The sequence below is a fragment of the Colius striatus genome, chromosome 1, assembly GCF_028858725.1.
Source record: "Colius striatus isolate bColStr4 chromosome 1, bColStr4.1.hap1, whole genome shotgun sequence".
NCBI classification, from domain to species: domain Eukaryota; kingdom Metazoa; phylum Chordata; class Aves; order Coliiformes; family Coliidae; genus Colius; species Colius striatus.
The window spans coordinates 91,397,404-91,422,062 of NC_084759.1; the positions used below are offsets into that span (position 1 = coordinate 91,397,404).

General features: G+C 44.1%; 2 protein-coding genes across 6 annotated transcripts in view; both read left to right on the forward strand.

Moving 5' to 3' along the window:
• C2CD2 (C2 calcium dependent domain containing 2) overlaps window positions 1-10,923 on the forward strand; it is a 42,643-nt gene extending 31,720 nt beyond the window's left edge. Inside the window, exons 13-14 of the mRNA XM_062000837.1 lie at window positions 493-805; window positions 6,013-10,923. Coding sequence (XP_061856821.1) covers window positions 493-805; window positions 6,013-6,239 — 540 coding nt within the window. The 3' untranslated portion in view covers window positions 6,240-10,923. The remainder of the gene's footprint in view (window positions 1-492; window positions 806-6,012) is intronic.
• A 2,622-nt stretch (window positions 10,924-13,545) lies between these two features.
• Window positions 13,546-24,659, forward strand: part of PRDM15 (PR/SET domain 15) — a 42,667-nt gene continuing 31,553 nt past the window's right edge. For 3 of the 5 annotated variants that reach the window (XM_062000850.1, XM_062000878.1, XM_062000889.1), the window contains exons 1-3: window positions 13,547-13,637; window positions 18,606-18,650; window positions 21,918-22,011. In XM_062000850.1, the coding sequence (XP_061856834.1) occupies window positions 18,614-18,650; window positions 21,918-22,011 (131 nt within the window). In that variant the 5' untranslated portion in view covers window positions 13,547-13,637; window positions 18,606-18,613. Of the gene's footprint in view, window positions 13,638-18,605; window positions 18,651-21,917; window positions 22,012-24,659 lie in introns of all 5 variants that reach the window. The other 2 variants (XM_062000868.1, XM_062000860.1) reach the window with 1 other exon arrangement.

The following is a 24,659-nucleotide window of genomic DNA, read 5'->3' on the forward strand; positions in this document are numbered from 1 at the left end:
ACCTCCTAGAGTAGGTCACACAGGAACTCATCCAGGTGGGTTTTGAATGTCCTCAGAGAAGGAGACTCCACAACCCATCTGGGCTCCCTCACCCTCACAGTGAAGAAATTCTTCCTTGTGTTTCTTTGGAACCCTCTACAAGATGAAACCCTTTGATACTGACTTTCTTAAAAAGACTGAAACATTATTGTCTATGCATACTGATACTTCATCACAGCAGCAGACATAGGATAGAGTCCCATTATTAGCACTAGGGCCAAGGACAGGTGGAAGACATACAGTTTTTTTGTTTCCAGTCATATGGTGTTAACAACATTATTAAAACTTGGCTATATGCTCCTCTCCTTTGGAGGAGGAAGCTTCACAGTGGCTTTCTGCTAGCCCTGGGCAACACAAGCAAAAGCATAAAGAAGAGGAAAGGATTTTTGCGGGGAGACTTTTTTTGCAGCAGAGCAGCTTGTGACAATGTTGTCTCTTGTTTCCACTGGGCAGACCTCTTTATCTCAGGACAGTGAAGCTGCACTGATGATGGACTATGCTGCAGCCATGGACAGCTCCTGCAAGGAAGTAAATCCACCTACTGAGTTGGAAGCTGTTACAAAAGTCACCTCTGATGAAAAGGTATCATCGGGTGCTTCAGAAATAATACCTGATACTGACACACAACGAAGCATCCACAAGGCTTGGGGTTTGGAGAACGGCAGCCAACAGTGGGACACCAACACACTCTTAGACCAGACCTGTGAAGAAACATCTGGGAGCTCATTAAGTGTTTCAGAAACTGGGAGCATGAAAAAATCCAAAGGTACGTGATGTTTACATCTGCTTCAGTGAATGACTGCTTTCTCTACGTGTCATGCCACACTGTGGTAGTTAATCCTTTTTTTACTGATTTTTTGTCCTCAAACTCTTGATGATTGTGTTGCTGGTTGAAGCTGTCTTATTAGCAACCATAAAGAGTGCAGTCCTATGGCTCTCTGAAACAGGTCAGGCTTTTACACTCCCCTCCATCAGGGAACAGAAGAAAGTTGAAGGGCAGCTCGTTAAGCCCAGCTTAGTTATCCGGGAGAGAAATAACTAGCTCGATTGTCAGTTTGTCAGTGAAAAACATGTTCTTGTAAACAAGGACTTGTGCTATATTAGCAGCCTTATTATTAATGTGAAAATGGCAGGGTTCCACAGTTGCTTTCTGATCTGTTCCTTTTCCTCCTTCACGTCTCTGAGCGCAAGACTCCCCTGCCCTCACTAAAGCGTGCGTTCAAGAAACACCACAACTAAAACAGAACTATGCTCTACACTTAACTGTCTTGTGAACAGTTTCTGCCTTTTCATTGATTTAATTACTATATAGTTTGCTAAAGAGAATGGAATAAAAGGTAATTTAGTAATTAAATAAGGGATCAGAACATTTTGCTTATGTAGTTAAACACCTGGATAGCTGCAGCTTGAAAATGTCAGGATTCTGTGTTTCCTTTAGAAATCCATTAATCTCTGAGGCTGTAGCACTGTTTTGTGGCAAAGAGATGAACAGAGGGGCTGTTAGGAAGTCTGAGACAAGAGCCTGTGCAGTGGACTGAAAAGGCAGCACACCAGTTTCATGGGCTGCATGTTGAAATTGCAAAAACTATTGTGTTTCTCAACGATATCCATCCCCTTTCCACTTTGTTATTTTCTAGTCTTTCCATACCCAGTGGTAGTGTAAAATGACTTTCTGCAAAACCTCAGTATGTTACTAGATGATCGTAATTCCCACACATAAGGCATACACTGGACCTCCTTGCTGTTAGTTCATTAAGGTTTTTCGGCCTTCTCACAGCTGCGTTGCTCTGCCTGATAGATCCAAATGATACAGCAACAGTCAATTTGGCATAGATGGTCAGGCATTGGAAAGTTTGGGGTGTGTTTGGAATGGGGGTAAGGGGTTAGTTGTCAAGGGATTTGTCTTGTTTGGACCCTGGAAAAGTTGAGAAAGGTGGATGAGATTTGGCAAAAGACCTGGACTATTCTCAAACATGTTATTCTAAAAGAATAACAAAGAGATCAGGTTTCCAAAGATCCTCTTTACATAATGTACTATAGGACTGCTAAAAAGTGCAAAGTATCTCTAGTATTTGAGCGCGTTATCTCATTTTGAAAAACTGTCCTAAATCCCTTCATACACAGATCTCTTAGTGGAAGTCTCGTATCTCTACTTTGTCCCAGCCGTGTACCTTTTATGGAGTGAGATTTCACCCCCCCTGCCTTCAGTTAGCTTATAATAATTCAAGGTTTCTGTTTGGTCAAATGCTTTCTCTTTAAAAAAAATAACATCACAAAACCAAATATAACAAAAGCAAATCAAACAAAACTCAAAGCAAACAAAATGCCTTGTGTATGTATTACTGTCTTAAAAGTTAGCACTGTCTTTTTTTTTCTTTAGCCTTGCATATTTTTGGTTTCTTACTTTTCTGACTTCCTCTTTCTTACCCATTCCCTGTATAAACTTAAGAGGACTACTATGCCAACCAGCATTAATTACCTACACAGTAAGTTATTTCTGTTTTGGCTTTTTTATTAAGAAAAACGTAGCTTTACAATGGTACAGTCATTGTAAAAAAAAAAAAAATGAAGAAAAACATAGTTTGGCACCTGTTTTCTTCTTCCCCTGTCCATTTCTTTCCACCCTCCAAAATTACCTTCCCGTGCTTAGGTGTCTTAGCAGACGGGTCTGCTATAACGAACCATTCTTCTGGTGGTCATGCTGTCCAGGTAGGTCACGCAGAATGGACAGCAAGGAAGGCTTGGACGGGTGCTCTGTATTCTTCTTGTCTTCCCATCATGCTCATTCCATGTAGTATCAATCAAAATCTGCTCATGCAAACCATGTGTGACAAAATAACTGCATATGCATATGCAGAAAGTTTATTTTAAAAACTGCTGCTTACAGTTTCTGAGATCTGTTTCTCTGGCCTAACTGATTGAACTACCTGGACCTCCGGAGATATTTACAGAACCATCTGGATAAAAACTGTTTTGGAAGTTGGGAAGGAATGGAAAAAAGCCATATCTGTTTGTGTCCTTGTAGATGTGGAAGGAAATCTTCCTTCATTAACAAAAATAAGATTGAGAAGTGGTCCTGGCCCCACAGTCATTTTCAGAACACCCTGAACTAGTGCAGAGGAGCCTATGAAGACCAATCAGTCTGTACAGCACTCTTGACATGCTCTCTGCTTATCTCCTGGTGTTAGGGGCAGAGCTGGCATATGGATCCTGTTGAACTCAAGAAGTAAGCATGCAAATAGCACGAGCATCGCGAAGCTTGTGATTTGCCCTACCCTTTCTTCTTAGCAGGAGTGCATGCCTCTGCAACAGCTGGAGCCACTGCCAGGCAGCATGTACCAAATTGGCTAGAGACTGATGGGTGGCAGTAGGGATGTGGCAGCTTCCAGGTAGCAAAGGCCCTCAGTAACTCCAAAAACAGAGGGAGCTTTCATGGCATGCTTATGCTGAGCCTGCGCTGCTCTCAGGGAAGAGCTGCCTGCAGTTTTTTCAGCTGCAGCGAGTTGTCCCAGGCCAGTGGCATAATTTTTGCAGCGTTCTTGGTTTGGTTCTATTTCCTAGTATGGGACATGAGTCTGAATGACTAGGGCTAAATAGTTGCTTACAGAGAAACCCTTCTGTGTTGCTCTGTCTGTTGGCACAGCTTCAGCTGCAGCTGCCAAGGCTGCTGGGCAGAACAGCTGACTGCTAAAACAAAAGCCACACAGCAGCAAGGCCTCATCAATCCCCCCCAGCCTTTGCATATTAACAACTGTCAGTATCATGGGGTTGAACACTGTTTCTTTTATGCTATTGACAACCAGCTTGAAGTGGTAGTGCCTTGCCAAAAAGATCAATCAGAGGGCGATGGGAGAGCAGTCAAGATTCAAAGCCATGAGTTCCTGTTGCTTTCTGCTTACTTCTGCTTTCATCCCATCGTGTCCTGGCAGAAGAGTCTCAGCAGCAGCAAGACAAAACATGCTAGAATGTCTTCCCGGGTGATGAGTACTTAGTCCTTAAAACATAAAGTAATAAACCGAAGCACATGTTTGTAACTGATCTGAACAAAGAAGCATCTGGCTGCGTGCAACGGAATTGCCATGAAATACCTATTCTGCAGCTGTCGCTGTGCAAAATGACACACAGCCTGTGTCGAGTCTTTGAGGGACAAATATGTAATTCTAGCTGCTGCACAGTATCGCATGAAAGAGTTGGTCTGTGTGTTGCTTTTTCTATCCATTTGCAATGGGAGAAAAAGCAGAATCAAGATCATGCAGTGACAGGAATTAATAGCTGAACTGAGAGAGAATTGGGAAACCTGATAGTGGTGCAGGAATGAGGTGTGGAAGATTTGACAGGGAGATGACTGTCCTCACGTACTAGTCTGATTGCCAGAAGGCTCCTGTGTTGGCTTGCTACCTGGGTCCTCCTTCATTCAAATTGGTTCATGCCACTTAGACAGAAATACTGCCCAATTCTGCACAAAACTCTTGTGATTTTAACATGGGACTGATGTAGTGACACCAGGCTGGGTGTTGCTGGTGTAGGTTGGAGTGGTGGCCCTGCCAGCTGCAGCCAGACTGCCTTACGCATCAGGCACACCTGTGTACGTGGGAAGAGAAGGTGGAATTTGGTAGAATAGTGGCTGCAAAAACAACCTGAGCTTGCAATGAGAGAAGAGTGCTACTGGCTGGTGTTGGCAACATGAGTCCCAAGTCCCTGGTGAGATGACAGCTGCAGTTGCCTTGCCTGCATAGTAGGTTTGATGTGGGATCAAGGGAAGGAATACAACAAAATAAAGCAACTTAATTTACCCCAGAAGGGATTTGAGCAGATTTCTGAACTTGTTGGGAGCAGATGTAATATTATTTTTAATCTGCTTGAAGTGAATTGCTGTTCCTAACAGGATTTTAAAACAGCAAATGTTTCATGATTGTTACTGTAGGTGGTGCTACCAAATTCATGTATAATACACAGTGTCTGGCTGGTATGGGTCTACTATATGCAGATTGACTGTCAGGTAATGTTCTCCAGCACCAACAATGTCCTTCACTTCAAATTAAAATGCCACCTTCATGTTGTTCGTCATGAGCTAATCTTTTCTTTTCAGCTCCTTTGATCTGTGAGACAACTTAACTTCCTCTGTTTCACTCTATACTTTTATCGTTTTGGAAAGATACACCAGTTTGACATGTGAGAACCCAGTGTACAACCCACACCAAATGCTGTGCATGTGTACATTTACCAACTACCATGGCTTTCAGAAGAGTATTTGAAACTGAGAGAGTGTCAGGAAGGAGCCTTCCACAAAATGTGTGGATACGAAGTCAGGGGATTTGCACTGGATTGCTCATAGGCATGTTTCACAGTAGCTGTCCTTCCTTTTTAACAGCATCATTTCTGAAAGGACTGAAGGAAAATTCCTTTCTTCTTTAGCACTCCTCTAGCAATATATGTGAGCTCTTCTCTCCTGAATGTTTCTGCTAACTCTCCAAGTGTGTGTATATGCAAATATCTAGAACTACCACAGCCTGTCATGATTTAATTTGCATGATACTTGCATGGAGTGAGGAGAAGCAGAGAAATACACACACTTCTGTGGAGTCTGAATTTCTCAGTGCTGTTCAGTTGGGAAAGAGCCAAATGAACAGTGGGGCAAGAAGGATTCAGTAGCATGTAGCGTATGTTTGCGTGCCTCTTGCAGAAAGCACAATTGCTTGCATTCGCCAGCATCTGAAATCACTCATTCCAAGGTGAGACTGTTAACCATTATGGCCTCTAGGTTACAAACCATCAATATTCTTGCTTCAGATTCACCATGCTTGTAGCTTTCTAACGTTGTTTGAATAGTTACCAAGGTGATGCTTAAACCAGAGATGTTAAGTCCGAAGTTTTTTTCCAGTCATGCTGCAGTAGCAATTAAAGCAGAGCTGCCAGAGGAAAGCAGCCCGTTCCGTCTAAAGTGTCCTGTGCCTCTGCTGTTTGCTTCTGCAGGTGGGATTTGGAAAAAAAGCGCCAAGCTCTTCTTCCGACGACGGCATCATCAGAAGGACCCGGGAATGAGTCAGTCTCACAACGATCTCATCTACCTGCAGCAGCCACTGTCTGAGGAAGCGCGCAAGAAAGGAGGCACGCTCTCACGGATTCTGAACAGAAAGCTCCTGTCCAAAAACAAAAGCAAAAGCAAACTGAACGGTGCTTCGGCAGAACCGTACATGTGAGGCTGAACACTCTCTGGTGGGATACTTGAACGTCAGCTGACCATTTGTTTACAGAGCAGCACTAGAGAATACAGATACAGCTGATGACTTACATAAAATGACGTTTGCTAGTACCGTGGTCCAGGAATAAACAGAAAGCTTGTCTTTTTTGTTTATTTTTCTGATGATGAAGTTGCTCCTCCAAATACAAGCAGCGCCAATTGTAGCATGACAGCTTTTGGAGGACCACCTGGTTCGTTGTAGAAGATGAGGGAGAACAGGGAATGGTGCAGGTGGGGAAGACCGGCATGTAAGCACCTAGTTTACGTTACATTAACAGCAAGCTAAGAACTGAAACACCATACTATAAATTCACTATAAAGAGAGAAGATGCCGCTGTGCTTCCTTACTGCAGCCTGCAATAGTAGCAACGCAAGTCTCGACTTGCTTTTCTAGTCAGGCTGAAAAGGAAAAGAGAGCCAGATCCAGTTTGTATTGTAATTTGGAAACGGGTAAGTCTTCAGAAGCAGAACTAAAACGCTGATTAAGATAGCCTACTGTAATCACTGTAGCCTGCTGTAATAACTGCTCATTCCATGTAGGTGGAGAGTTGCCTTTGATATTAGCCATAAATCAACAAATTATGCAAAAACTTATACTAGCATATTGTTTCATGTTCTGTGCATAAGTTGTGCTTAAAAAAAAAGCAGAACTTTTTTTAAAGGCTACTTGAGTCTACTTGAGAACAAAACATTTACAAATTCATATATGTAGCTTTTCTTCCCTGTGTGAGAAGCTGTGCTGCTAATGCAAGAACCTGTCTTAGGGGCTCTAATTCCTTCTCCCAAGTACTTGTTAAACAAGTATATTAACCATCATATCAAATGCAAAGCTAGGAGCAATAAGTGATGACTAGAGCGTATTTAACCCTATTATGCTTTTCACTAGACAGCTTGTTTTATTTGTCAGACACTTACTAAGATCTTAGAAAACACAGTTGTGAAGAGAGATTTTTATTTTAAAATAATAATAGTAATTCCCTTAGTTGTCTTTCAGTTTCTAGATCCTACCAGTGTTGTTACGTGGTGAGTGGTTGGTTGGGTGAGTTTTTTAACATTTTTTTTCCCTCATTAAATATTGCAGCCGGCTCCTTTGAATTGAAAGGAAAAACTGATGAAAGTAAAGGCACAGTTCTTGTTTTGGCTGTTAAGAAGAGTTAAATGTCAAATTTCACAGGCACCATCTTCCATGCATACCTGTACTTTTCCATCATCTACATTCCTACTGAGGTCAAAGGACCGAGCCTGTTCTCTTTAGCCAAGAAAAACATCCATTCCATCTAAATTACTGGCATGAATGGATGATAGATTTCTGCCTGCCTGCTTTGCCAACAGTGGTTTTACCCATCCCCCTCTCCTTCTCTGAATTGAACCAAACACTTTGGAAGGTATTTAGGCTTTCAACTTAAATGAGGCTTCAAAACTAGAAAGTCACTGAAGAACAGAAACCCATTTCAAAACTTCTGATGGACTCTAGCTTCTTTGGTAAATACTTCTCCAAAGAATACAAAAGTAATGGGGTTTTGGTTTCTTTTTCACTAAGAAAATATTAGAAGAAATGAACTGTCAAAATCTTTTAACTGAGCCTGATGTTTAAAAATACCTTTTACCTGTAACCTCCTAAAATCACTGTGGTAGTACAGCAGTCCAGACTATCAAATAGTTGTACATTTAAGCATGCTGCTTATTATGAAAACACTTGAAGGCGTTTTAATACTCTGTATTTTGAAAACTGGTTACAAATGCGTCTTCTAGAGCTGTAATGTGCTTAGAAATCCCAGTTCAGTAATGCAGGTTTGTCCAACTTGCGTGTGCTTGAACACTGTTGTTTACTGTTAATTTAATACGAAGCAGAAGTTAGATTTCTTCATTTGTTCTACGCTGGTTCATGATATAAGCATTAAAAAAATGATATTTTGTTCTCTCAACATACACTTTTTCACTTGACTTTACTAGGGAAGGGTGGGGAGTCAAATCCCTACCATGTTTTAAATGCTCAGTCTTCTTTCCTGAGGGAGAAAACCACACATTAGTCACTGACTTCAAAAAATCAAAGGGAGACTGAGCACCCCTTACACTAAAAGCAAAGAGCTGTGAAATTGCAAATGTAAAGGGAGCCCATAACACTACTTCAGGTCTGCTTAAATTACAGAACTGGGATTTTAATTTATGGAGGTTTTATTGTGTATTATAGAATGGAGTGGAAATAACACTTTCTTAAGGTCCTGGTGATTGCCTAAATGCATGTCTTGATGGTGGGAACCAAGAACATTTTATACTGCAAACTGTGAGGGTTTGTGCTTGCACATATTGAGAGCGGATGGATTATTAAGATGGGGAGAGCAAGGGGGAAAAAAGGGAATTTGTTTTTTAGTTGCCTTCACTCCTCAGGAAAATAAACATCATTTGGTTTGATGTTTGGCCTCCATATTGAGCTGATGTGTTCCTCACCTCTTCCCACTCCTCTACAAATGATTTATGTCCTATTATAAAAACTAGCTAAGGTACTAAACAAAAAGGGACAACTGAGTCACTCAGTCATGACAACCCCAAAGGCCCACTATGTTGGATCCCATTGTTCCCTTCCAAGATGATGAGATTGTCATTTAAGATCGGGAGATCTGAGTATGTACATTTTTTATGTACTAGTATTTAGTTCAGCATGAGTTAGGTCCTGAAAACCAGGTTTGGGTCAGGAGGACTGGATTTGTAAACTGGCGTAACTAACACTGTGATATATCCTGTCAGATGCTGAATATCTCCTGTGCAGTTGTATGAGGGGTGCCAGAGGGAATAATTTTGCTCTCTTATGCTTCATAATTTTAATAACTACACATTTGAAGAGTAGAGCAAATCTCTGCATATTAAGACTGAAAACTCTTTGGTTTCTGCCTTCCAATTTAATTACTTCAGAATAGCAGCCTAAAAACAAACTATGAAATCTTTCTTCCTTTTTGCCTCTTATGCTTCTGTGTTTCTGGATGCTCTGTACAGCAAAGAAGACATTTTATGAGGACTGAGAGAGGAAGGTTTGCTTTTGCTTTCTAAAGAATTTTTCTACCCATAATTGAACCTTCTTAATCTCTGTGTGTGATTTGTTTTGCTTTATGGCATTTTAGCTTTTCTTTTGCCTTGATGGAGATCAACCTGCATCCTTACCTAACCAAGATTTGCCTTGGCTTTAGTGTGAATTTTGACAGAGTAAGTAGTACAAGAGTTATTCTTTGAAGCAATAAACTACCTACTATCTCAAGTGTGAATATAAGCTAGGTGACTTTTTTAAAGTGACTGAGGTTGCTTTAGAAGTCACTTTAAAGAGGAGGGGGTACTTTATCCTTTGATCACCGGTATTTGATAACCAGTTCACCGCGGGAAGGAATGACAGTCATTTCACTCCTAAAACTACATATGAAACCCATAAGCCTTAGGCGGTAGGAAGAAGGAGGAATGCTGTTGGGGCAAAAAAAGTTCATATTCATTTAGCAGAGCAAAATATCTTTAGCAAACTTCAACTTAATGGGCAGGTCATAAACTGTGTGAGCATAAATACCGGGCTTTACTCTTACACTTTGTTAGATTTTCTTTTTCCCCTGCCCTTTCTTTGGCACAGGGGTTGGGGCTCCAAGTCATACAGATGTGGAGTTACCGTTTTGCTCTTGAGAGGACTTGGCTTATAGCACTGCTTTTTTTGAGCTGTTCTATTGCCCAGCAATGGATCAGTGAACTTTTACAGCCTTTCCTGGTACTGCATCTCCTTGCTGGTTCTAGGTGGTTTCCAAGGGAAAGCTTTCTGCTGTGTGTTTCTTGTAAAGTTATGGTGTTCTTGATATGCTTAAGAAAAAGCAAAGCTGACTACATAAAATGTTACCAAATGCATGTATGGAGAAGCAAAACAAGAATCTTGCTCTTGTTTTAACATCTTTTTACAGCTCTGGTAGCTCAAGGTGTTAGAAGGAGCAAGAGCTTTATACAAGGTAGGAGCCGCATGGCTTTTTCATTTTAGTTGACTGCAGTTTTTGAAACGCAGAGCTGAAGTTTGAGCTAAGTGCTTATCCTGGTACAGAATTAAGTATACCATAGCTCCGGGCTAAGACATTCCCAGTGTGTGTGGGAACAGCTGACCTCATGCTTCAACCTCCACAGGACCTAAGTGGATTTATTCATGTGTTTAAAGTCGGCACATATGCTTCTGTACATTGCTAAGCCACAGCCTCTGCGACAAACAACTCAAGATTCTTAACTATCTAACAAGGGTGATTACTTGAAGGGTGAGTAACATCATTTCACTCAGGATATCCAAAGTGCTACTATGCAAGGTGCTGGCATAGTGTGAAAATAACTGGGAAGGATGGGTCTGAGTTTTTTCCAATACTATAACTCTGTATATTCCCATTAATGTGTTATGCTCTGATATTCCAGGTGGAGTAGAACACTGTTCTTTAGCATTCAGCTGTCATAGTCACTTCTTCTGTGGTGGGTTGGGGGTTTTTTTTGGGAGTTTTTTTGGTGTGTGTACACAAAGTTCAGTTTGTGAAATTAAATCTATAATGTACAGATTTATTATATCACTAAAAAGCCTGAGAAGAGGATTTTTTAAAGAAATAACTACTGCTGTACATACAATAAAAGCCAGTTGTCTCTGTGCAGTGTGCTGTCCTACATACCTAAGTCTGCCAAGTGTAACAGATGGGTTTCTACTCTCCTTCACTAGTCTGACCTGCTGCTTTAACCCAGTCCATTTACCTGTTTATTCAGGAGCAGACACTCCACAGCACACACTGTGCTGACATTGTGGATTGTTTCTGGTAACCCTGCTCGTACCAGGTACCCACTTCTTGTTCCTTGGGAAATTGCCCCAAATTTGGAGTGGGTGAGAACCCAATGGAAGAAGGAATTGTGGAACTCATTATAGTTACTTGTTATTTTTTCCTCTCGGTTATGTTGCATCATCTTGAAAATACTTGTAATTTGAGAGGGCAAAGAAGGAGTGTTAGGGCCTAGATCCTAGATAGAAGACACAAGTATTAAAATAAGCACAGCCTAGGAATAAAGTCCTCTTACAATCATTTCACTGAAAAAGTTATGTTCTAAATTAATGCTGACACAAAGCCCTACCAGACCGAGGAAAAAAACAAACAGAAACCAAAGGCACCATGAAAATAGCCACGATAATGTTTTTATTCCCCTTCCCAAAGTGTGTGCTGTGCCTTCCTTTGCAAGGAAATCGTGTTTCCTTACTGGGAATTACCGCCCACATTTCTGTGTCTGTTTATTTCATATTCTTGAAGTGTGTAGCTGAAAGTTCCTAATAGTGTCCTGACAAAGCTTCTTCCTTTTCCTTTCCTTCTCAAATCTTGGGTGAGGTTTTTGAATTCATGTGATGCCATTCATGTACACTAGCAAAAGTGACAAGACCTATCAGAGAGTAAGTCTGGCACAGTACTCTTTCCTCCAGTTCATAATTCTTAAACTGCATGGACGGGATCTTCATTTTTTTTATCACTTCTACCGCAGGGAGCCTGGTGTGAGACACAAGTTCACAGTCTGATGTTAACCCTGCAGAAAGGTGAGAATACTGGCCAAAAAAACCCCAAAAATCATTTTGGAGATGCGGATGCAGGCTCTACGTGTATTGTAAATCCAGTCTGCTTCAGCTAGGAAACATACAGATAACTATTCTGAGTTAGTTCATACTTATTCTGACAGAGGGAATGCATTGCAAGTAGGATAATCACCCCTGTGTACTGGAAGCTGAAGAAAACTAGGCAGAGGTCCAAAGACAGCATTGTGAATGTGACTATGCAGTGAGATGTACAGGGAAAAAGAAGGAAAAGCTGACTGTACACAACTAAATGCCAGCTGGCTTTAGTCTTTGAAAAATCAAGTGACCTGTACATATGGTTAGATCCTTGCAAAATTCCCCTTACTACTCCTATGCTCATTAAAAACTTCTGGTGAATCACTTCTAAAGAATAATCTGTTTCCTCCTCCTCAAGTTAACTGTTTTTCCAAGAAGCAACATTTCCAGAATTGTTGTTTCCATTTACCCCAGCACTTAACAAGATGAGAGTCACAGTACTTTCTGTGCACCCCTCTTGTAATGGGCACTTGTGCAGAAGGGGAGGTGGGATGGATAAGGTGAGAAGTGAAAAAGGCCCTGGCTTTAGCCAACTGTTAAAGATGCAGTGGTGAGAAGAGCACAATAACTCCAGACTGCAGAGCTGGTGTCTGCTTTCCATCAAGACTCTCCAGGGGTGCTCTGTTATGCACAGTGGTAGGGAGCACTGCATAAGGCTTTGGAGGGACTCCCCTCTGTAGGTAGGCAACACTTCTTCCCAAAGGGAAAACCTGAAGTGTTAATTACTTTGTGGCTCAGTCCTCTGCCTCAGCGGGGGTGCTCTTGGCTGCAGGGCGCACCTTTCAGCTGGCACAGGGGCAAGCGCAGCAGTTACCCGAACTGGGGATTTAAAGTCCCTTCAGCTGAGGGCACCAAATCCACCTCCTTCATTTTCTGGGCACCAGGTCTCAGTCATAGCCCGTTATATATTAAAAAAACAGGCACTGCAGGTTACATTTCTGAATAGTGAATTCTGAGTTTGTGTTCTTTTCTACTGAGCACGGCAAGGCTGAGCCCTAATTCCACTGTGCTAAAAAGCCCTGATACAGCAGGGCTAAAGAAACTTTGTGAAGGCCGAACTCGTTAACCTCAGCGAGGCCTGGGTTCGGAGGAAACAGGAGCTCGGGTGCTTTTTGAGGGCTTAACAGCGGAAAAAGCACCGGGGCTGCCGCCAGTCTTGCGCCTGGTGCGGCGGTTCCACGCTCCTCTTCGCGCCTTTGGACAGGCCGCTTCTGGGACTGCGCCCCGGCGGCGAACGCTGCCTCGGAGAAACGAAACCTGGGTACGAAGCCACCCTCCAGCCCAAGACCGACGGCGGCGGTGCCGCGGGCGGCTCGGGATCGCCGGCCGGGAGGGGGCGGCCGCCCCTCGCACAGGTGTTGCGCCCGCCCGGGGACGGTCGCGGTGGCGGGCGGGGAAACCCTTCGACGCGGCGCTGGAGCTCCGGCCGCCGCCGCCGCGCAAACCGCTGCCCTGGCCGGGGCGATGAGAGGCCCAACGCCGCCGCCCGCCCGCTCTTTCCGCGGCCGCTCCCCCCGCGCCGCTGCGCTCCGCTGGCGGCGGCGGCTCGCGCCGGGCTCCCCCCACGCCGAGCCGCACGGCTCTTACAGCCGCCACCGCCGGACTACATTTCCCGCCGTGCTTTGCGGGCGCCCGCGCCGGCTTCCGGTGGCGCGTGGTTTCCGGAGCGGATCGGAACCCGGAGCCCGGATCCGATCCGGGTCTGGCCGTTCCCCAAAGCAGGTAACGCCGGTTCCCCGCGCTCCCGCCCGCCGCGCAGCCCCCCCGGCCCCGGCTCCCGTCCGTGCGCGGGGCCTCTCACGCAGGTTCCACGCCCCGCCGCTCTACGCCCGGCCCTTGCGGCGCGACGCGGCCCAGCCCGTCGTCTCTCGCCGCTCCCTGGGGCGCGCGGGGCCGAGGCGCGGGTGACAGCGAAGGCTCCCGGGGCGGCGGCGGCCGCGGCCCTGCCGCCTCCTCCTCCACCGCCGCCGCCTCTTCCATGCCGCCTGTTCTTTGTTACAGCGGCCGCGCCGCGGCGCGCGGAGGGAGGGCAGTAGGGAGGGGGGCGAGGCGGGTACGAGGCAAAACCCGGCGGAGCCGCTCCCGGATCTCGGGCCGGGCCCCGCCGCCCGCCGGGCTCCTGGCGGCAGCGGCGCGGTCCCGCGGCTCAGAGCTGGCCGTGCCAGTGTCGGGCACCGAGCTGCGCAGAGGCCTCCATCCTCCGCGCCCCCCGCCCTACCCCTCGACACGTATTCGCTCGCTCACACACCCCGCGGTCACCGGGAGGCTCCGGCCTGGTCGCCGGGCTGCACCTCGCCGGGCGCCGGCCGCACCGGGGCGGTGTGTCAGGCGGAGCGGGACAGCCCCCGCGGCCCCGCGCCGCACAGTGCGGGGCCGTGGCGGCGGGGCGACGGGCCGCTGGGGCTGTGTGACGGTCGGTGGGTGGGTGGGGGATGTCCCCGCACGCGGAGCCCGGGACAGCCGCTGGTCCGTGGAGGGACACAGTCCCCTGTGAGGGAAACGGCCCCGTTGGGGCTGGTGCTTCCAGATGTGAGGGCGCGATCCAGCGGGAGGAGGGGGCAGGTCTAGTTACCGGGTTTGGTGCCCGTCCCTTACCGGCCGCGGGGCCGAGGGCTCTGGCCGGCGGCTCTGCCCAGCCCCTGCGCTGCCTCTGTGTGCTCGGGTCCCCGGGAGAAGGCGCAGGGTGTTGGCTGCAGGGCGAACGGATGAAAGACCGCTCTGCGGTGCTTTGGACACACCATTGTTTTTCAGCAATACGCTCCTTTTCTGCTCATGTGCGCTAAGGTTGGCACATACTTCTTTCGCCCTTAGGCAGGGTGAACATGCTCGAAGGCAGTGTTGGAAAGGGCAGGTGGTATAAACCCAATGCCCACTCTGTTAGCGCTCTGTTCTCCCTAACTGGTGCTGAAATCGTTCCCCTTCTCAATGGTAACCGGTAGAATGCTTGTCATTTTTCAGAAATACAAGGCCTCACGGTAGCTTACCAAGTGTTCTGCCAGATAGGTTCTGACAGCTTTGAGCGGTAGCTCTTAGACTCCACCGTGAAGAAAACAATGTGCCGTTTTAATCGCATTCTCCTTGCACACGGGTATTTGCGGTACCCATCCACTTCTGTTTCCAAACTGCTTGTTCACACTAACAGAAGCCCTTTCTAGAACTGTAATGGAAAACTGAAGAAGGAGGGAAGGGAAAGCTGAGTTTTACTGTCTTGGTCATTAAATTAAAATACAGGTTTTTCGGAATTTTGTTTGGTTCTTAGTTCTTCTCACCTGTTGTTTTAAATCCATTTGCAAAATCGAAATTACTTGCCACTGGAGACTGATTTCTTTCTTCATTAGTTTATAAGGGCAAAGTATGTCGTTTTTCACCAGGTTTTACATTTCTGGATAGCTTACGGCTCAACTGATTCCCTGACGCTAACGCTGCACGTCATGCTCTGCAAGCAGATACCTGTGACGCTGCAGCCCCTCAGTGTCTTCATTTGGGTTCCTTTGAGTTTCAAAAGTGTTCAAAGGCCTTTGCTACACCTGGAGTTTGGGTGCTTAGCTATGTGCTCTGTTTTCAGATAAAAACTCAATCGTACAAGCAGAAAATTCTGAGTTCATGCTCTTTTACTACTATCAGAATTAGTTCTACCTGTGGTCTAACTACTTCTGTGTAGCTTTTCACCTTATTGTTCACCGATTAATTGTTGCACTGTGTTTTATATAAAAATATCTGGAATTACTGGAAGTTTCATTGTCTCTGCAAGAATTGCTTGCAGTAGTACAAGTGACTTAATGGAATATTTTTCTGATACAAATGCTTAGAAAGAAAAAAAATAATCAGACAAGGCCCAAAGGAACAGCAGATGAGGGTAAAGAACTCTGGAGTCTGTCTTCAGTGCCACTATGTGAGGTAGCGTGGCGCTTAGTGACTTGGTTAACCAATTGGAGCAGGTAACATAATGTCATTTATTTCAAAAAACTCTTTGAAAATAGAGATCTGTGAGGAGTTTCGAAGCCTATGGGTAAGAAGCAGTATATGCCTGCAAAGCAGAATTGTTAAACTCATTTTGGGGCAGTTCTTACTTTCTTACACTTTCTGTAAAGTAGGAAGGGGTGCAAAAAAGGTCACCTGTGAATTTGTACCAACCTGCATATGGTAATGCAAGATCGTCCTCTTTTTGCAGCTGTGTGTTGAGGTGTGAGTGTATTTTGACACACAATACGTTACCTGTTCCTCTTTGTTTCGGAGCATAGCAGGTCATTGTGCTGAGCATAGGAAAGGTGGATGATAGATGGGAAATTTTGTGATGTGGAGAATGAAAATACTTGCTGCAAAGATGAAGATTGCGCTAATGCAGATACCAACTGAGATGTAGAGTCCTTAGCAGCGACGTGAAGGCTATTCCAGGGACCTTCATGTTTTCTCCTGATCACCTTGAACAACATTTATGCTACTATGATTTCTCCACCCCTTTGTTGCTATTCTCATCTGATGGTCCCTAGAACAAGGCTGACATTGCTGAATCTGTCATCAGCCTGCAGTTTGTGAAGAGTGTGATGCAGGAAAGTTCTAAAAGGCGAGTGCCTTTGACAGGCAGGTCACACAGCAGTGCTACTGGCCTTGCTGCACTGTGTCCCCTGTGTATCTGAACCGTGGACCAAGGGAAGTTATGTGTAAATCCAGCCATATTTAGGATTAATGTCTTGTCAGGACACAAACTGTCTAAAAATATCTGGACATACACTACTTAAAATAGCACAGAGCAGCCACAAAACATCTTGGTTAAAAAGCAAACAAACCATTTTTGTCATCAACCCACAATGTGCTTTCTATGACTTGTTTTGCACCCTTATACTCTGAGTTTCCCTAAATACCTGTTGCATTGTTTACAGTGCTTTCAGGAAAACAGCTTTTGGGAAATTTCCTGAATTGCTGCTTAGGCTTTTGTGTAAGTGCTTAAATGTTTTATTAAATGAGTTTAGTCCCCAGAAGCTGTAGCCAAGAAAGGCCTAGCCTGTGCCCCAGATGGGCATTGCTGAGCCCTTACTGATGCAGCGGGTGTTTGGAGGGATCATGTTATTGGCATTAGGTGGAGTTTGAGAGGTCAGTGCTTGGAATGGGCCATCAGGCAATGGCAAGGTGCTCAGACTCAGTGACCAAAATCCTCCTTAGTCTCTTGCCCAGATAACTGTCCCTGTGGCAGTGAAATGCCCTTTGCTGAGTGGGAGTAGTCTACACATTGGTGAAGGAACCTGTTTGCCGCTTCTGGTGGAGGCGTAACATGGAGCAGAGTGCAGAGGCAGCTGTGTGTCAGGCACTGCTCCTGGGCAACTGTGCACAGGTGCCCTTGTGGCATTGGCGGCAGACCCAATGCCAGAGTATGGAGTCCTTCCTGAGACAGTGAAAGGGGTTGTGTGGGACAGAGACTTCCTTTGAGCTGAGAAGTCAGCGGAGCTGGTACCTGCTGTGCCAGGCTCCAGCGTGAGGCATATTTCCATGGTGCATCCAAGCAGAGCATATAAAGCACCAGTGTTCAAGAGCAAACTCATAACAAGGACTCCTGCTCCCATGCTGATCCTGAGTAACAGCTGTGCTTATGCATATCTTTGGCTTGGGTTTTGTTGTTGTAGTGATCAATTCTGTGGTTTTTTTTCAAACAAGACTGTTAACTTGGTGTATATTTGGCCACATTTCCTCTCCTCCTGTCCTCTTCCCTCTCACAGATTCAGTCTTGTATTGCTTCCTATTCTGTCTTGACCAATGTGCTTGCTGTTCCTGCAAGCCTCATTCTCTCTCAGGCTTGGGTCATGATCTTTGTATTGCTTTGCCTCTTAGTGGGACACTGGGAAAATTGCTTATTTGAAGAGGAGAGCCTTTTCATGGTTAGAAAGGGAAAACTACTTTTTAGAGCCTGCTTATGTCACGGTCTTAGCCGTACATCATCAGACTATTTGCCAGTTATAACTTAGATTATCTAGACATTGTTAAGGAGCAATAGGTGGTGTTTATGCAAGTACTTAATACACATCAACAAAACCAATCTATAAAAGTGGACATAGATTGTTTTACAGATGAAAGCAAATTGGTGAGTTACCATTCCATGGAAGATCAATGACAGAGATGGGATTTGTCTTCTCAGGTTCTGATGCTCATTACCACAGTATACCTTTGCCTTTGGAACAGATCTGTGGTCATATCTTCAGGTTTTAGGTACTTAGGATTATTTTGGTTATTAAAGAAAGTAATCTGCCATTCAGAGATATTTTTTAAGCTACTGTTCGATAAAATGTTGTGCTGAACCAGACGGGCCTTGTTTCTGCAGAGGCTGTTGCTGACCTGGATTAGTTCTCTGACCCTACTTGTTTTGAGGCTCCAGAGGAGCTTGTAACAGAGGACACATAGGAATGGCTGGAGGTTGACGAGAGGAGGGACAGGGAATGGCATGAGACAGCATTGCTTCAGAGAGGAATGTCTATGACTAACAGACATTCAGGCTTCTTGGTAGCGATTTCAGCAAGATGATACAGCAATTGCTGGGAAATTTTTAACAACTATCATTTCTTTAACTTTCCATTGATACTCCTGCAGTCATGTTTGGGCATGCTCCAGGTCAGTCTGCATTATTACTCCATAAAGGGATGTTTCAGAAATAGAGAAAGTAAAAGTCATTCAGAACTAACTTAATCTTTTGTATTTTGACAGGTTTAAAAATGGCTGAAGATGGCAGTGACGAGACTATGTTTATTTGTAAGTATGAGAAAGGAAAATGATCTAACTCTCACAATGTGACTTGTCTACTCAGAATGTTTGAAATTAAAGACCAAAACAGACTAGATTTTTATTTAGGAAGATATTTATGTAAAGGAAACTCAAACAGCTTGTGGAGGAGTAGAGAGAGAAGGTTTCACGTTTTAAACATACACATTCTCCCGATTTTGTTAGCAAACACGCAGAGAGACCTCTGAATGTGAGTTAGCAGAACAGTTTTTTTGTGGTCAAACTGAATGAAATTGCAGGCATAGCACTAGACTAAAGCTTTTGTTTATACAGCCAGCTTTAGCAACCAGTCGTGTCTGTGGGGAACTCTGTGACCTATAGCCCAAGTGGAAGATCTGCACTTCCACAGGAGGAGGATGCAAGATTATTACTCTTTCTGGACAAGCGCCGTTGGAGATGCACCGACTGCCCTGATAAGTCTCAATCACGACCTTCCCTGCGTTTCTTTGTGTCTCTGCGTCCCAGTCTGCGTGTGATGCAGCTGGGCTGCGTGGGCTGTCTCCTGCATAACCCTGTGTGCCAGACTGGGCCCTGACACCTGGGATCTGGATTCATGGGGTCATGGTATGAGAAAGGAGACTGCAGTGGTGCTGTGCACAGGGAATGTGGTGGGAAGTGTCCTATGTTCGATGGAGCTTGTTTCCCAATGACATACTAGCCTTGCAACCTCTCCTTTGTCACCAGCTTGGACATGCAAGTCTGATGTTAACAGTGGAAAAAAGTTATGAACACTGCTCACCTACTTGTACAAGCAAAGAGAGCCTAGATATTGTGGATCCCATCTGGGAAAAGCAGAATGGAGCATATGTCTTTAGTCGCATGGATCCACTACCCTTATGGCTCCACAGCTACACATTAACCTTATGGCAGCTATATTGGAAAGTTCCTTTCTTCAAAAATGATATTGACTCAATAGCCATTTTTATCGAGTTGTAGCTACTAGTAGTGAAGTTACCTTATCTTTCCCTTTATAAAAAGACCCTGGTGGATAGCAATGAAGATGGGGATATGAAACCCTTTCCTAATTCCACCAAGAGAATGTGTCACACAACACAATTTTCCTCCAGCTTTCTCGTGATCTCTGTTTTTCTCATGGGATATGAGGACTGCTTATGTTCTGGAAAAGTGAATTGTTATAAGAGATACCACACACTTCTGTAGTTAACATCATTGAATCTGTTATTTCACAGAGATAAAAGAGTTTTGGAATGTTTTTTATAGAAGTCTGTGAATATACTCCCTCCAGGGTATTTTACCATTTGCCTCATATTTGGTTTTGTACTTCTGTGGCTGTAATCTTTTGAAAGTGTCACATAGGGTAAATGTTAACAGCCTTGGGGAATGTCTGCTGTAAGGCATCCTTTAGATTTTGAGAGACGTGGCACACAATGTCAGTATCATATTCCCTCTGCTTTGATCATTGATCTGCAAAGGAGATAAATGTGTAACTTACTCCTGTATGCAGTTTTGGACAGTGCTGTCTGCAGCTTATTGAACCTGTGCAGTGGCTTTCTTTGCAGAAGTGAGGGGTGCCTGGGTGCAGTTGAAAGCTAAGCAAAATCCATTTAAGAGGCTGTAACTCTGGCTATTCCTTGCTGTCCTGATTGATTTTTGACAACCCTTTGTGGATCAGTCTGGTGTATACATTCCTATGTGGCTCCTCTGCTCATTCTGGTTTTACAAATTTGTATTTAGCCCAGATTATTTCAGTAATGTTAAGCACAGTGTGAGCTTCAGCACACCTAAGGGGGAAGGTGATACAGTAAACAGCACAGGACGAGGCAGGCCATTTGATCGGAGGCTTAGTTTTGGGGTTGGTGTTATGTGGACAGCACTTGCCTGTAGATCCTTTCCTCTGATACAGATAACTGGTCCTGTACAGCAAACTGGACTGGGAAAAGCATGCATCTGAAAAATAAACTGATGGGAAAGCTGTCTGTTTCATTCCTTGGTTCATCAGAAGGCAGAAGAAACAGCTGTACGAGAAGCAGTGTCCAGGCTTGGGGACTGCACAAGCTGGTACTGCCATTTGTCAAATGTATGTAGATTTTCCCTTCTCAGATGGTTTTGTTGCTGGAGCTCTGCGTTACAGTTTGGGATCACTTATCCATGTCTTAGAGGAAATCCTTTTGTTGGTTCGCTGGCACAAAAACCACTCCCTCTTGGAGGGAGATGTTTCCAGTTAGGAGTACAGAGTAGCTTTATGGAGGGGACATACCATGGAATTACATGGCTTTTGTCTTGTGCTCTTCCAAAAACAGGTGTTACCACCCTCTACTTTGCATCCTTCCTGAGGTTACTTGGCTTGCCCTTGTGAGTGTATAGCTGAGATGGAAAGTGCACTATAGGAATATAACCTTTGTGTGACGATCTCTTCTTAAGCTGTGTCAGCAGCCGACCAGGCAGGGCAGTTGACAACTATTTTGCACAGCGAATCAATGTATATGCATTTGAAATCCCATTAAGTTGGCTTATTTTAGAAAGCCTCAAATTACCCTGGTCTGAAAATTGTTTCTTAGGATCATTCAGTTCTGGGTAATTTACAGCCACTTAAATTGAAAGTTAATTTAGGTAAGCTGAAGATGAATCAAGAAGTGGACAAAGTATATTGGGCAGACTGCTGACTTGTTTGGAAAGGCAGCAGAAGGCACTTCGGAGGTGTCCCCTGGCACTGTGGATGAGGAGCATGAGTAGGCCAGTGTGCCTCTGGGCAGAGCTGGACTCCCACAGCCTTCCTGTGCCCAACTGCCCTGGACCAGTTCCACTACTGGTACTGGGTTTATGCCTCCTGTTGCTAAAAGAACCAGACTACACAAGCTGTTTCTACAAGGCTGTTTCTACAAGGTTGGATTCTGGTGAAGATAGTGATGTATTTTTCTTTAACCACTCCACTAGGTGTTGCAGCATCTTATCCAAAGAACAATGCTATCTTTAAGCAGAATAGTTACTGTGGATGTAAGACATTTATTTTTCTTTGAGAGAGAATTTAAACAATGATCTTCTGGTAGTACTGATCACAGTGTGTGTTTGTGTTATCTTACCTACACAGGTGCCAGCTATCAACTTGATGTTCAATTATACATGTTCTTTTAAGCCATGTAAATAAACATCTGCCTCTATACGTATGTACTTTGCCTGATGCTAGATATTTTGTATCTGGCTCTTGAAAGAAGGTGGCAGTTGTCTTATAAAAGTGTTTTCCATCAACCTTTCTGTATGCTGTCTGCTTCCTTGCAGGGTGTGAGGACTGTGGACAATACCATGATTCAGAGTGTCCTGAACTGGGCCCGGTGGTGACAGTCAAAGACTCTTTTGTACTGAGCAGGGCAAGGTAAGGAATGTTTGTGTTAGTTCTGACTAACCCAACACTCATGTTAGTTGTTTACAGCATATTTGCTGTTAAATGGATGTCACACTGACAGCTGAAAAGTGAGCCCCAATCCATGGAAAGCCAATGACCTTGATGAAACAGAAAAATTGATCCATGCACTTAAGTGCTCTACTGAATTGAAGCCAAAAAAATAACTTGCGCTCTTCAGGACTTGGCTTCTTTGCTGAGGTTTCTGGCAAAGAAGTTAGATGGTGCCAGATGGGATGATGATTTCTGTCTTGGTCAAGTACCTGCAACATTTTGCCCTCCTCAGATGTACTGTGTTGATTTAAGAGAAGTGTGTGAGGATTTCCAATTTGTGTGAATGGTTGCATGCTTCTGCTTGGTGTAGCCTCTGTAGTTCTTCCACTGAGAAGCAAAGACAGTTGTTCTCATTGCCATGAGTCTTTGAGTGATATGTGGTAATGCTTCGGTCAGAAAATCTGTGACGGCACAGCAGGAACGTTTGTGCTTGCCAAAAGAAACAAATAGACTTAACTCTAGTTAGGAGAAAACAACCCTGAGTTGTTTGATTGCCACTTTTACAGAGAGTGGCAATTAGGCAATGTCAGCAAAATTCATATTAAGGTGTAAAAACAACTATGGTGAAGATGCAGTACAAATCCAAAAGGGGAAGAGAGTACAAATGGCTTCATGTATTGTATGATGTGCTTAAGACTTCCGTAGTTCTTCTTGAGAAGTCACAGATGGAAAACACAGACTCCTTGGCAGCAAGTCTGACGTGCTGGCTAAGTAGGCCATGCTGTGTATTCCCAGGATCATTTTGTAACAAATACACAATGTGTTGAGTCTGCTGTGCAGGTGTCGTGACCTCTGTCTTACATGGGCAGAATGCTTTTGGTGTACACTGGTGGCACGTGTGCAGGAGCTATGGCAATTTTTCTGGGTTTTTCCAGAAAAGAAAGCTCTGTGCAGCTCTGCCAGGCATTGCCTTCCTGTGCCTGAAAACCTGCCCTGGACTATCTCCTGCAGCAAGTGCTAATAGGCACTATTGTCTTAACAGTCCTGACGCTAGAGGTACTTTCTTCTTGAAGGTAATTGCAAAATGCCCGTAGGAACAACAGAAACTGGTGGTGGAAGTGATTTTCTTACACATGACAGCGAGCAGTGCAGTAAATCTAACAGATTCAATGATAAGTTAAGCTGTTATTTCTTATCTTTTATATTTTTTCCCCTTTTTTTGCCTTGTAATGCTCTTATTTGTTTGTATGGTGGAGAATAATCATAGTTTCCAGGTATTCCAATTGTGAACATTTGGAAATATGGTGCATGCACTGTTTTTCAGCATTTTTTGTTGTGCAGATGCCAAATTTTCCTTAGTAGAAGTGTTGACTCCTGGATAGTGGATTTAAAAGTAGAATTTTTAAATGGTTGTGTTACAGAAAAATGGATATTTATTTTCCTGAAGAGTTTAAAGATGAAAACAAGTAACATAGGAAAGAAGAAATACTATTTCAGCCTTTATTTTACATCTGGGAAACAGTAGCTGAAAAAGAGTTGTCTGAGATTGAGGGGAAATTTAATCACAAACTGGATATGAATCTCTTAAAAAACAATCTTAATTGCTGAGCCACAGAATTGTTGTTTCATCTGTCTTACTGAAGAGACAAAATAGACACTTTATGGTTAGAAAAGAAGTACGAAGAAACATCTCAAGTTCACGATCTCCAACATTGCATATTCTGTTATTAAAACTGAAAACTTTTTTTCAGTTTGTTTGCTTATCACTATGATTGCTGTATTTTTATCTTTCTCTTCATATAGACAGGAAAATAGATCTGCCAGTGTCAACTTCTGTAGAGTAATTGGTAGCCTATCTGGTTGTTTTTAGGTTTTCATCTCTTAGCCCTGACCTGAAAAAAACGGGGTTGCATTTGATGTCTCTAAAACCAATATGTTGTTTCCATATGATATGTTGGTTAGTTTTTTTGAAAGATGTTCTCTGTGTATTCTAGGTAGTAACAATTTACTACATATGGTTCTCAGAAGCCAGTTTGGTGAGAGGGAATGGGAGCACATAAGCATTTGTGATCAATGTATTGATGTTTGTAATAAGAGAGCTAGAAGACAGAAAGGGAGGTTGCAGGGCTTTTATCTTAAGGGCTGTGATCTGCATAAGTATGTAAGGTGTTAATTCAGAGAGAGATTGGGCTTATTTTTAAAAATAGACATGACCATAACCAAAGACCTGTGGAGTCATAGAATAATTCACTTTGGAAGGATATTTCAGGCTAAACTGGTGATTTTTATGCATGAAGTCTCTTCTACTCTTGCCATGAGCCCCTGGGAAGAGCCTGACTCCTCCATCTCAATGATGTCCCTATAAGCATGCACGGGTGGCTGTTTGGGACCTCACAGCCATCTATTCCCTGGGCTAACCAAGCTCTGCTTCCCCAGCCTCTTCTCACAGGATGATTGCTTTAGCCCTTGACAGTCCTGTTGGTCCTCTCCTGGACTCACTCCTCTTTGTCAGTGTCTTTCTCATACTGGGAGCCCAAAACAGAAGGCAATAGATAGGATCCAGTAATTGCAGAGCAAAGGGGGACAATCACTTGCCTTAATCTGTTGGCTACTTATTGTCTCCCTTT